This window comes from Bos indicus, chromosome 4 (assembly GCF_029378745.1).
Source record: "Bos indicus isolate NIAB-ARS_2022 breed Sahiwal x Tharparkar chromosome 4, NIAB-ARS_B.indTharparkar_mat_pri_1.0, whole genome shotgun sequence".
Classification (NCBI taxonomy): Eukaryota; Metazoa; Chordata; class Mammalia; order Artiodactyla; family Bovidae; genus Bos; species Bos indicus.
Window position 1 is genome coordinate 67,395,442 of NC_091763.1, and position 12,645 is coordinate 67,408,086.

Sequence of the window (12,645 nt, forward strand, 5' to 3'; positions counted from 1 at the left end):
TCCCAACCCCTCAGTCTTCAGTTCTCTACTCTCCTTTTTTTGGAAGGGTCTCTGTTGGATTTTGAGAAGGTTAATAGTTTTGTGAAAAATATTTCAAAAGTGTTTTAGGTACAAACTTCCAACTTCCTAGCCCAACTAGGATGTGGGCTGTGGATGTACATCATAGTAAGAAGAGTTAATAAACTATCTTGCATATTTGAAAGTTGCTAAGAGAGTAAATCTTAAAAGTCCTCATCACAAGAATAAAAATTGTAACTGTAGGGGGTGATGGATGTTAACTAGACTTACTGTGGTGATCTTTACAGAACATATAGTGTATGAATATTCAATCATGTTGTACATCTGAAACCAGTATCATGTTGTATGTCAATTATATCTCCAAAAAAATGGCCAAAAGAATTGTTTTAAAGATTGCCCAGCCCTGGAGTTGATTTTTCTTTGGGCTAAATGAGAGTGAAAGCAAAGACGGGAAGAGGGAATGGTGGGGGAATGGGAATGGGCAGGTACACATTATTTTCCCCTAACATCTCCCTTTTCTGTAATATCTTTCTTTTGTCTTTGCCTTTTTTTTTTTTTTTTTGATTGAGAGGGATGTATCTCATGGGGAAGAAATGGGGAAGAGGTAGAGAAAGTGAAAGTGAAGTCGCTCAGTCATGTCCGACTTTGTCCGACTCTGTGCGACTCCATAAACAGCAGCCCACCAGGTTCCTCCGTCCATGGAATTTTCCCGGCAAGAGTACTAGAGTGGGGTGCCATTGCCTTCTCCGCCTATAATCACTACCTAACGCTAAACTCAGTGGCAACTAAGCATATGCCCCACGCCCAACATGTCTGCAAACTTGTATGAATCAAGAGGTTGAATTAATCTTTCCTGGGGGAACTGCACTGAGTCCAGAAAAGGCAAAGTCTTCTAGACTGTTCTTGGGGTGGCCCACGGGCTTATGAGAATCACCCCTTTCTTTGCCCGAGCCCTTATTTTATGTGCATCTCTGTGCTCAGGGGTCACATGCATGCTTTCATTTGATCCTCACATGAAGTCCAGGGTGGACATATCAATATCCACATTTACGCCATGGCTTACCACACGCTATCAGTGATGTCACTGAATACCAAGTTGGGAAGAGACGCTGTCAATCGGCATTCCAGGGCCCGTGGGCTCCGGCAACCCACTGGAGGCATCTCTAGTTGGTAGCACGTGTATAGGATGGAGCTTCCTTATCTACTCTCTACTAACCAGTCTCCAACTTAGTAAGTCCCAGACTTAAGTAGCTATTCTTGAATGATCCATTTTTAGCAGGGACACTTCCTTGGTTCCCCCTAAAGGTCTCCTCTTCACCCAGACTTCACCACCACCCCCTGCTTCCTACCTGTTTACTGTCCCTTCTCCACTCCTTTCTTACTCACTGCTTCCCCCTCCACTCCCTGCTGCCTACACCTTCTGACTGACTCTCTAGCTGAGATGCCTTGTAGCAGGGTAGGGGCAGGAGCTATCTCTGCAGCCTGAGTGCTGGGTTTAGCCCTCTTTTACTAGCCGTGTGACCTTGGGCAAGTTACTTAACCCCTCCATGCTTTTAGCTTTCTCATCTGTAAAGTGGAGGTAATAATTATACCACATAATATAAAACCCTTGTTATATCGGCCTTGGAAATATTAGTTCTATTGGTTTTGTTTACTCTTGGGCGGCCTCAGCTATCTGAGTGTTACCTCTTTCTCCCTCCCTGTCCTTTTGCTGCCATAAGAAAACCGGGACCTGTGCCTTTCACATCTCTCCCCTGCCCTGTTTGGCTCCCTCTGGGTAGCCTCACGATCACCCGCAGTCCCACTGCCTGCCTCTCCCCACCCTCCCTGGCTGTCCCTAGTTATCCCCACTCCCCACACGCCTCACTTCATTTCCCTTAGTGGAAGTGTCAGGCCCTTTGCTCTCACCATCAGAAGAGTATGGAGAACTCAGGCCTGCCCCAGGCTGAGAGATCATTCACTGTGTTATTTCCCTTGCACCCCTCACCCCCACCGTTTGGAATTAGGCGACTTTATCCTGCCCTGGCTTCCAGGTGGCCCAATGTGACACCTTGATTTAACTTTAGAGTGGAGTTGAGGATAGCTGACTTTCTTCTTGGCTAAAAGGTGAATGTTGAATATGTGGACCTGGCCAGGGCAGTAAACACCTTTATGGCAATCCCTGTAGCCTTTTGATCACTGATTCCAGACCTGGCCCCTGGGAGAAGTCTGGCCAAGATGGAGATGGCCAGTGCTGCATTTATTTTTTGTCTAATCCTTATACATTTTTTCCCCCACTAGGGAGACAGTTGAGTTTGGTACCTCCTTTCCCAGGATGGAATTTGACGAGCTATTCTGGCTACATCACCGTGAATAAGACTTACAACAGCAACATTTTCTTCTGGTTCTTTCCGGCAAAGGTAGGCCCATAGCAGTGCCCGCACAGGACCCTGGTGCTCAAGAGCTGACTGTTTGCTCCGGGTGGAAACGTCGGTCTACAATCAACCCAAGGGTGTTTTTGTGTTTTTTAATCTTTAAGATTTTTTTTTTTTCCTAAAAATAAGTGCCAGTGATTCCATGTAGTCTTCCTGTTTATGTGCAGGAAACAAATGTTACCGGGGGAGGTCCAACTTTTAAATTCCTTGCAACATTATTCACAGTATCAGTGCTGCTATCCTCTTCCTGCCACGATCTTCTTCCTATCTTTTTGTTGCTTTATTCTAAAAATATTTGGGGGCAGGGATGGGTGGTGGGGAACAAGGAAGGACAAGGAGTGGGGAGATTCCTGAAGTTCACAGGTAATGCATGTCTAAGCCTGTCTACATTTAGTCAGGCATTGACTGCTCTGTCTGTGGATTTTACTGTACTGATTATTGTTCTTAGACTCCTTTGTGCATCCAGTACCCACTTACTGTGTAGAACTTTGTGGGGACACAAAGGAGAGAGAACTGAACTCACTCTGTGGGCCATTAGGGGAGGGCTGGGAAGGACTGGTGACCCAGGATGGCTTCCAAGGAGGGGTCTCTTCACCTCACATTCATACAGACATATATCCTTGTACTTTACCAGCTGCATTTAGCTCAACTCAGGGTCACACTGCGCTTTTAGGTCACACCCTAAAGGGACAAATCCCTTTAGGCTTATGGATACTATTGGGGGTTATTGTAAGAGGTACTGAGATGAATACATAAATCTTATCCCACCACAGGGTAATTTTCTATTTTTATTTTCCAAATTGAGTTTGCTTCAGAAGCCAGAGAAAACAAAGAAAAAGTTATCCCTGTGGAGGGTAGTGTTTATTTTTGCATAAAATTTGCAAATTGTATGCATATAACAGCACTGTATATGTAATGACTGCGTAAATTGCTTAAACACAGTTTCTTCTCTTGGTACTGTGGGGTTGTGTTTTCTTGACTTTTCATTTCTGCTTTCTCAGCCATGGCCTCTGATTTTTCATCAGGTGGGTGTGTGGTGGGTGTGGAGAAGGCATGTAAGAAATGGTGAGGAATTCCAGGTTCTTCGTGGCTGGGGCTCATAGTAGTTTTCAGGCTGTCACCACTCTGGGAGGCCTCTCCTGGACCCCTTATTTCTTCCTCATTGTACTCTTGGGTGAGGCAAGTAAGGTTCCTAAAGCACAAAATTTAAGGGCTCGCTTTCATGGATGAGCCCCTAAGAATTGATGCTTTTGAACTGTGGTGTTGGAAAAGACTCTTGAGAGTCCCTTGGACTGCAAGGAGATCAAATCAGTCAATCGTAAAGGAAATCAGTCCTGAATATTCACTGAAAGGACTGATGCTGAAGCTGAAGCTCAAATACGTTGGCCACCTGATGTGAAGAACTGACTCACTGGAAAAGACCCTGATGCTGGGAAAGACTGAAGGCAGGAGGAGAAGGGGATGGCAGAGGATGAGATGGTTGGATGGCATCACTGACTTGATGGACATGAGTTTGAGCAAGTTCCAGGAGCTGGTGATGGAAAGGGAAGCCTGGCGTGCTGCAGTCCATGGGGTCACAAAGACTTGGACATGACTGAGAGACTGAATTAAACTGAACTCATGGGTGTACACGTGCAAGGCTGGCACTTGACTGTCCTCTAGACTCCTGCTGGAACCCCTCTTGGGGGAACCCAACTGAAAACCAGAGGGCAAAGGAGTCTGGCCCATTGAGGTCTGCCTACCATGTCATGGAGCCAAGTGGAGCCTGGATTTTCAGAAGTGGTCAAGAAAATATCCAAATATCCAGCACAATGATATTGAGGAGTTGGTATAAATTAAGCTTAGAAAGATGACCTATTTTTGACAGGTGGGAAATTTCCTTGTGTTCTTAGAAGTCTCTTAAACTTTATGCCTTTCAGAAACCATACTGTATGGTTTGTGATATCATATCTATCTATATAATATGCAAATGCAGGCATTTATCATAAATAGCAGTTGTATGAGTTTTCAATTGCGATTGTACAAATTTAGTCACTAAAACAACACAGATTTATTATTTCACAGTTCTAGAGATCAGAAGTCCAATACAGGTCTCACTGGCCTAAAGTCAAGTTGTTGGCAGGGCTGCGGTCCTTCTGGAGGCTACAGGGGAGAATCGGTTTCCTTGTCTTTTGCAGTTTCTAGAGCTGCTGGCATTCTTTGAATCGATGGCTCCTTTTCCTGTCTTTACAGCCCGTATTAGTGAGCTGAATACTTTGAACATTGCATCACTTTGGCCAACTCCTTATTCATCACCTTCCCTACTCTTGTATTTTGCCTCTCTCTTCATATAAGGACCCTGGGATAACTTTGGACCCACCTGGATAATCCAGGATATATCTCCCTATTTTAATGTCAGTTGAATAGCAACCTTAGTTCCATCTACAACCTTATTCTTCTTAAGAATTAACATATTCACATGTTCTAGGGATTTGGATGTGTACATCTCTGAAGGCCATTATTCTGTGCAAAATGGATACTTGAAAAATTTACCTGGATTAGTGATTCACAATATGTTCTTTTATTTTATTGTACTTAAGAATGATCTTCAAATTCCCCAGAGATTCTGACTCATAAACTAGGAGAGGCTAGCAAGTTGTAGGATTAGCAGGTGGACCATGCTTCAGAAATCATTGTTTCAGCCTACAGGCTACTATCCTGGATTCAGTGTTCCTGACCCCAAAGTGACTCACACTTCTTTTGCCAGAAAGAAACAGCCAGAGCAGGCAAACCCCGATGGAGGTGGTTCTGTTATCCCATGCACTTACCTAGGATGAAGGCTAGAATGGGGGACTGAGGAGGTGAGTGCAGCTTTTGGGGTCAGCTCTCCTAATCCTGCCACTGCCGGGTCTCCAAATCCAATGCCCTCTGTCTCTCCACCCTCACCCTAGTCCTGCCAAACCCGATTCCTTACTCTCTCTTCCGCTTTGGTGGCTGGTTATGATGCCAGTGAACTCTTCATTGATTTCTGCATGATGTCTTTTTTTTTTGGTAATGATCCAGATTTGTGAAAACAGGGACATGATCAAACAAAAACAAAACGAAGACTCAGTCTTTTCCTCTTTAGGTTGACTCTAAGCAGGTGGACAGCTTTATCAAGGAGGCCGGTGATGCTCTGGGACTGTAAAGCTGGTCAGGGAAAAGGGCTTAGGGTTTATACTCACTCCTAGTTGCCGGACTGAAACCCCTTGCAGTAAAATAACTGGACTGTTGGGGCCCCCCTTTAGTTAAAGAAGACCTGCCTATGCACCCCCAGATTATGTTCTCTGGGGGCCCAGAATTGTAGCCCTAAACAGATTCTAAGATGATCCCAGAAGACTTGAAACTGAGGCCACTGCAGCATGAAAGATGCTTAAGAACATGGTGTTCTATTGGAAGTGATAGACTGAGAGAGAGAGGCACAGAGATGAAAAGACGGTTCTGTTGACAGGTTATCACCACATGGCAGCTGGGATAGATAGTTCCAAGACCTCCTCCAGGGGAGCCCACACACACAGCCAGGTCTCCAAGGCCCCAAAGCAACCTTTCCTGCCGAGGCAGTCAGGCTATAAATTATGGACCAGGCCATTTTGGGTGAAGGAGATAAAGCATGCGACAAGGAGAAGCAGGGGTCACTGAGATGGGAGAGAGTTCCTTTCATTTGGCAGAAATAATAGTTTGTTGCCTGTCACAGGGGAACAGCTGATGTGATCATCAGGAGAGAAATGACCCCTTACGAAAATTGAAGGTAGAGAAAATAAGAGACCCAGGAAGGATGGCACACTTGTAATAGCCCCTGGGTAATTTTTTGGACTGCTGTTTCTCAAATTAATTGTGTTTCCTGTTATTTCTGTGAGTCTCCCCTCTTATTATATACAAATCAATGAATAATGGGTTCCAGAACTTGAAATTGGTGTGCAGTGGGGGGACACGATCAAAATGAGAAATGAACAGTCATTTTTCATAGAATAAAAAGTACAATGAAACCAATAAAGATGTAACAATTATAATAGCTGCTCTTAATTGAACGTTGACTATGTGCTAATAAATACTGTGCATTTTTCTTTAATCCTTACGAAAACCATATGAGGAAGGAATTATTATCTTCATTTTACAGTTGGAAGAGAATTGCAGAGATTAGATAATTAGCTCCAAGTTTCCCAACTAGAATTAGGCAGAATTAGATTTTAAAAGAAAATCTCTGTTGGAGAAATATTTGTTATTGATCATTCCAGGTTGATTGTGAGAAAACAAATCATGGAGGGCAATAAATTACAATTGTTAAAAGTATGGCTCTTGAGTCAGGTTTGGATAAAACCTTGGCTCCACTCCTTATGCCAAATGTGACCTTAGGCACGTTCTTAACTTCTCTGAGCATTGGTTTCCTTATTTTAAAATGAGGCTCAAAACACCTGCTGAACAATGGTTTTGAGAAAATGAGATAATATGATAAAGTCTCAGAATGGTGTTTGATATCTAATAAGTAGAGTTGCTATTATTATTTCATTATCAGTATCATCACTGTCATTACTAGTTTTTCCTAGTATTAACACAAATACTCTACAGAACAAAACCAGACATAATTTGGGAGGTTAAAGAAGGCAGGAGATAAGGAGCAATTCCAAATCGGAAGGAGCCGGATGCCAGCCAAGAATGTGGATTAATTGTTACTGGGAAAGGAAATTGCAAAGTGAAATTGGGATTTTTCATGTTTAAGAAGGTAAAAAATCATATATTATTTTTTGAAATTAGCATCCTTTTCATTAGAAAAAGTATTCAGCATTTAAGTTTTTCTTATAGATATAGGAGTAATTTGTGGGATGCATTTATCTAAAACCTGTAGATTATTTAACTGCCATAGAGTCAACATCTGAGATGTTTAGAGTTGGGTCTAAGCCCCTGTGGGCTGCCCCAGTGGCTCAGCAATGAAGACTCCACCTGCACTGTAGGAAAGGCAGGACACATGGGTTCAATCCCTGGGTTGGGAAGGTCCCCTGGAGTAGGAAATGGAAATCCACTCCAGTATTTTTGTCTGGAGAATCCCGTGGACAGAGGCCTATAGTCCATGGGATTGCAAAGAGTCAGACATGAATTAGTGGCTGAACGCACATACACGCTAAGCACCCTTTACTCAGGTCCCTACCTCGTTCCTCAGGCCAAGGAGAATAACTGGGGTTCCTGGAATCTGACTGTCTGGTGATGGAGAAAGGTCAGTATCATATTGAGGAGTCAGCAAGGCTGGGATAGGGTGAGGCATGGGAGGTGCCTGCAGGCAACATTTGAGATGCTCCCTCCCTCTCAGGGTCCTGCAGGTGCTGACCCTGCTTACCCAGACGCCAGGAAAAGCACAAGTGTGGGGGATTAGGTGAACACGGTCCACGCATCCACATTGCAGTGCAGAGGCAATGAGCCACTCTGATGCTTGTGGCCAAAGCAAAAGGCATTCTCTCTGGGAGCAGGAGAGCAGGTCCCCAAGGGTCCCTGGAAGCCAGCAGACAGCCGACCCTGGGAGTGCAGAGACAGGGCCTTCGCACACACTCAGTTCACTTCCTCCTCTGGATGTTTAGACTGCTTCAGTAACAGAGTGGCACAGAGCAGTAGCTGCCAAATGCGACTGCGCGTCAGACATAACTTGGGAGCTTTACAAATATGACAGATCCTCCAGCTCAGTATGTGACGCCTCCCAGCAGAGATCTGATTTGTTTGGTCTGGAGAGGGCCCAGGGTCAGTGTTTCTAACAAGTTCCACAGTGATTCCAGTGCAGCTAGTCAGTTCACTTGAATTTGGAAAGAGAGAACTAAAGGTCAGGGTACTTTCTCTAGTGTAATCTCCAGACATATTTTCTCATACTCCCTGTGCTCAAATGATATCTTACCAACTTAACAAGTATTGAATTTTCAGCGAACACAATATTTAGCTTTGTCAGTAGAGGGTGCTGCAGGGACATTGCAGGAGGAAGTTGACTTCTCTTCTTGGTCCCTTGTTCTGCGTTTTGCTTTCTCTTGGCCCTGCTGCCCAGTCCGTCAGCAGTGTATGTGGAGGGACAATCAGTGGTGCTCTGCCTTAGCTGGGCACCCAGACCACGAAGACCCTCAGCAAGTTTATAGACTGGACTCCATCCCAGTGACCACCTGTCTGTGGCCCTCACAGACAGGTCTCACCAGTGAGCAGGCTTCCTACAGCCTAGGCTTTCTACCTTCTCTGGCACCCTCCCATCAGCCTGGACCACCTGCCTCCCAGAGGGTCACTTCCGGCAGCCTTCCTGGCAGGACACCATGCACTTCTGGTTGTCCGTGCCCTTCAAGCAAGCAGCCTCCCAGCATCCTGAGTTCCTCTGCATTCCTGGCCCCTGCCAGCCACAGCCTGCTGTCGTGCAGGCCTTTCCGACTTGTCCAGGGGTTGTTGGCCTCCTTTGCCTGGGCACCTCAGTGAATTTCTCAGCCCCTCGATGGGCTGGAACCATAGCTTCTCCAACAAGATCTGGACCGTGGCCTTGGGAAGGGCCACACCCCACCTTATGAGATGGTCCCTCAGCCCAGATACCCTTTAGAGTTCTCTTTACATATTTATGGTTCTGTTTACATATTTATCCTTCCATTATAATGAATATCCATTTACATTAAAATATGGACACAGGAAGCCTACCCAACACGCTGGCATTTGGCCAACACAAAGGAAGTGGCTCAGTGGGGAAGAAGACCCTCTGGTATTATATCCCCACACTTGTCCTGGGCTGGATGAACATGGCTAGTGGAGGCGGGAGCAAACACTAGGACTTGTAACGGTATTGAAGGTCAGTGTTTTCAAGTTAAAAAAAAATATTTGAAAAACAGAAAAATTTAAGAGTTAAAATTTACTATGTGGTTACGGAGAAGTTGTCAGGATCCACAGCAGCTGGTCTTTCTGTCTCAATCTTATTCTGCTAAGACCAGTGAATTACTCATTTATGCTTCATTGCAGATCAGCTTGCTTTGCTTCTACCGGCATTTAATAGAAGATGGCTACCCTACAGTTTCCTAGTTTATCTGTCCTTGGACCATGCAGTAAACAGAGATTAACTAGCACTTCTCCTGGGGGCAGAGTGTGATTGGCCCAGTTTGGGTCAGGTTTTCTTTCTTGGTCCTATGAGCTAAGACTGAAGGTGCTGGGTCATGTGGTAATTAACATGGCTAATGGGCTGCTTCCATTGGTGAATGGACTTAGAGAAGGGGATGTGATTTGGACAAATCTCTTAAAATATGTCTACCACTGATGGCTACAAATACACCGATAATACAGTAAAGATGTGGAGGTCACAGACATTTGTCTTCTTTAAACATTCACTGTTTATCTTCTCTTGGCTATGTACTGGTAGCATCAGGGATCTGGGAAAATAGAAGGTAGGTGAGTGAGACAAATCAAAAAGAAAGTAGCTAAAAATGATAAATTATGGATCATCCCATCCATAGGTATGCTCAGGCTCTGCAGAAACCTTGATATGCCTCATTGCCTTTGAGAAATGAAATTTTAATTGGAAAAACAAGTAAACTTTTTCAGCTTTTTTTTTCTGTGCATCAAGAAAGGAAAGTCTGTCCTTTTCTCCAACACCCTTCCCCCATTCTTCTAACATCCAGCGTTTTGGAAGAAGGCATGAACAGAGAAGCCAGAACTTTCTCATGAAGAAATAACAGCCAGGTAGAAAGGTTAGGAAGGAGAAAGGTAAAGAAGTTTCTAGTGGGGTGTGAGTTGGCTTAAATGAATGAGACAATTCAAAGCTTGATGAGAGTCAGTGGGAACTTGGAAGTGATATGAGGAGGCTTCAGAACGGAAAAAAAGTTTTAAAAAGTTAATTGTCCATATGATGGTACAGTGACAACTATCATAGTATAGGAAGTTTTTAGAGAGTGTTCAGAATGAACCACTGTGAGTAAAATTCCCCTGAAAAGCACTGAATGTCTTAAGTAAGTTGTTTTACGTGTTGGGAATATGTGTGTATAATTAAAATGTTATTAAGTATCTAGTTAACAGTTCTAGTCACAAAACCAATTGCTTTAAATAAAAAACCTCTGCCTTCATTACTATCATTAGTGTTGCAGCTGAAATATCAGCTGAACTGGGACCTGTGTGGCAAAATGCGAGTCCATTCAAACATACTTGGGGGAATTTTGAAGACAGTTACATGGGGTACTAATGATTTCAATTACAACAGAACACATTACTTAAACCAAGCAAATGATCAGCCTCTGCATATAGAAGTGTGAAGGGAGCCTTAATTAATTTACTAATTGCACTTCCTATTTTAAGCGGTACCATTGGTTTGGGTCTATAGTGGTTAGGTTGCTGTTTTCTCTTACAGAATGTGGTGTTCCTTTGTGGGGCTGGAGAAAGGGAGTGCCTAGAGTATGTCCCCAGGCCTTGGCATTGGCAGATTGCTCCAATACTTATTGGGTACCTAAGATTCCCTAGGGTTACTCCAATAAGTCCTCTGTCTACAATATATAGTACTGAAATCTGCAAGTGTTTACTGCATCCCCAGCCCCAATGTATGAATGTACTGCTTCAATAATTTGTAAGGTTAGAAGGTTATCTACCACGTGATGTAGAGGAGGGCCCGGGAGGATGGAGTGAAAGATGGGTATGGTTTGATGGGGAACAGGAGGAAAAGGAAGACTCGAAGTATAAGAGGATGCTACTCATGTGGGAAGCAGTAGGGCAGGAGGGTTTCATTTCATTAGTGTTTCCATATAGAGTCCTCTATGCTCACTTTGAGAGTTGGACTGTAAAGAAAGCTGAGTGCCGAAGAATTGATGCTTTTGAACTGTGGTGTTGGAGAAGACTCTTGAGTGTCCCTTGGACTGCAAGGAGATCCAGTCAGTCCATCCTAAAGGAGATCAGTCCTGGGTGTTCATTGGAAGGACTGATGTTGAAGCTGAAACTCCAATACTTTGGCCACCTGATGTGAAGACCTGACTCACTTGAAAAGACCCTGATGCTAGGAAAGACTGAGGGCAGGAGGAGAAGGGGACGACAGAGGATGAGATGGTTAGATGGCATCACCGACTCGATGAACATGGGTTTGGGTGGACTCCGGGAGTTGGTGATGGACAGAGGGGCCTGGCGTGCTGCGATTCATGGGGTTGCAAAGAGTCAGACACAACTGAGCGACTGAACTGAACTGAACTGAACTGATGCTCACTTAGAAGCAAGGAGGAAGAAGCTGGGTGTTTTTGAAGAATCTCTTTATGTACAGAATGTTAAATAAATGAGTTTTAAAACTTCAAATGACAATCTGTTAAGACCTAGGGTATTTTTTTCACCATCATAGTGAATGAATAATGGAACGCGCTAATGTGAGAGATTGTGAAATTTTCTTCAGTAGAGATCTAAAAATTAATTGCTAAACTACCTCCTGGGCTCTTCCTTAAAGAGTGTCCAAGTTCATGAATTGGCCACCAGGGGTCACTAGAAGAATTGAAAGGGCTTCTGAGGCAAAGCCATAATTTCCTGTTCACGAAGAAGAGGGCAATTTGTAATTCTATTGTTAAAGAGACTTCTCACTTAAATATTTAGGATTCTTTTGTCCCTTCTTTTATATTTAAAATTTCCTTGTCCCTTATTTTTGATCGTCAGTTCTTGCTGCACTACTCTGACCTATATGTCATTGGTAGATATTTTTCTTTTTAATTAAATATATAAATGCTTTTTTGTAAGGTATTATTCACATTTCAAATATTAGCCCATCACCAAAGGCTGCCTTTAAGTATTCAGTCTAACATCTTCCTGTTGTTCTTTTATATTACCCATTTCTTTAATTACTTATTTATTACCTGTCTTCCCACTTTACCAGAAAAGTAGCCAGAGCTAACACTTAAGTAGATACTCTAGGCACTGTTCAAGTGCTGGGCATATATTAACTCTGAATCTGCACAACAGTCCTGTACAATAGACATTATTATTATGTTCAAGCTTATTATTATGTTCAAGCTTATTATTATGTTCAAGCTTATATTATTATTATGTTCTGCTTATGTTCAAGCAGAAGACAATGAGACACAGAGAAGTTAAGTAACTTGCCCAAGGTCACACAGCTATATAATAGCATAATTAGAACTCAGACCCTGGCAGTCTAGTGCCACAGTCCATGTTCTTCAGTAACTATCCTTCCTGTCCATGAGTGGGAGCTGGCCTGCATCCCCAGCCCTAGAATAATGCCTGT

The 12,645-nt window shown here is 43.6% G+C and overlaps 1 protein-coding gene across 5 annotated transcripts in view; it reads left to right on the forward strand.

The window, feature by feature from the left end:
* CPVL (carboxypeptidase vitellogenic like) overlaps positions 1-12,645 on the forward strand; it is a 130,347-nt gene that overhangs the window by 29,600 nt on the left and 88,102 nt on the right. For all 5 annotated transcript variants that reach the window (XM_070787901.1, XM_070787900.1, XM_070787902.1 and 2 more), the window contains one exon: positions 2,299-2,417. In XM_070787901.1, the coding sequence (XP_070644002.1) occupies positions 2,299-2,417 (119 nt within the window). The remainder of the gene's footprint in view (positions 1-2,298; positions 2,418-12,645) is intronic.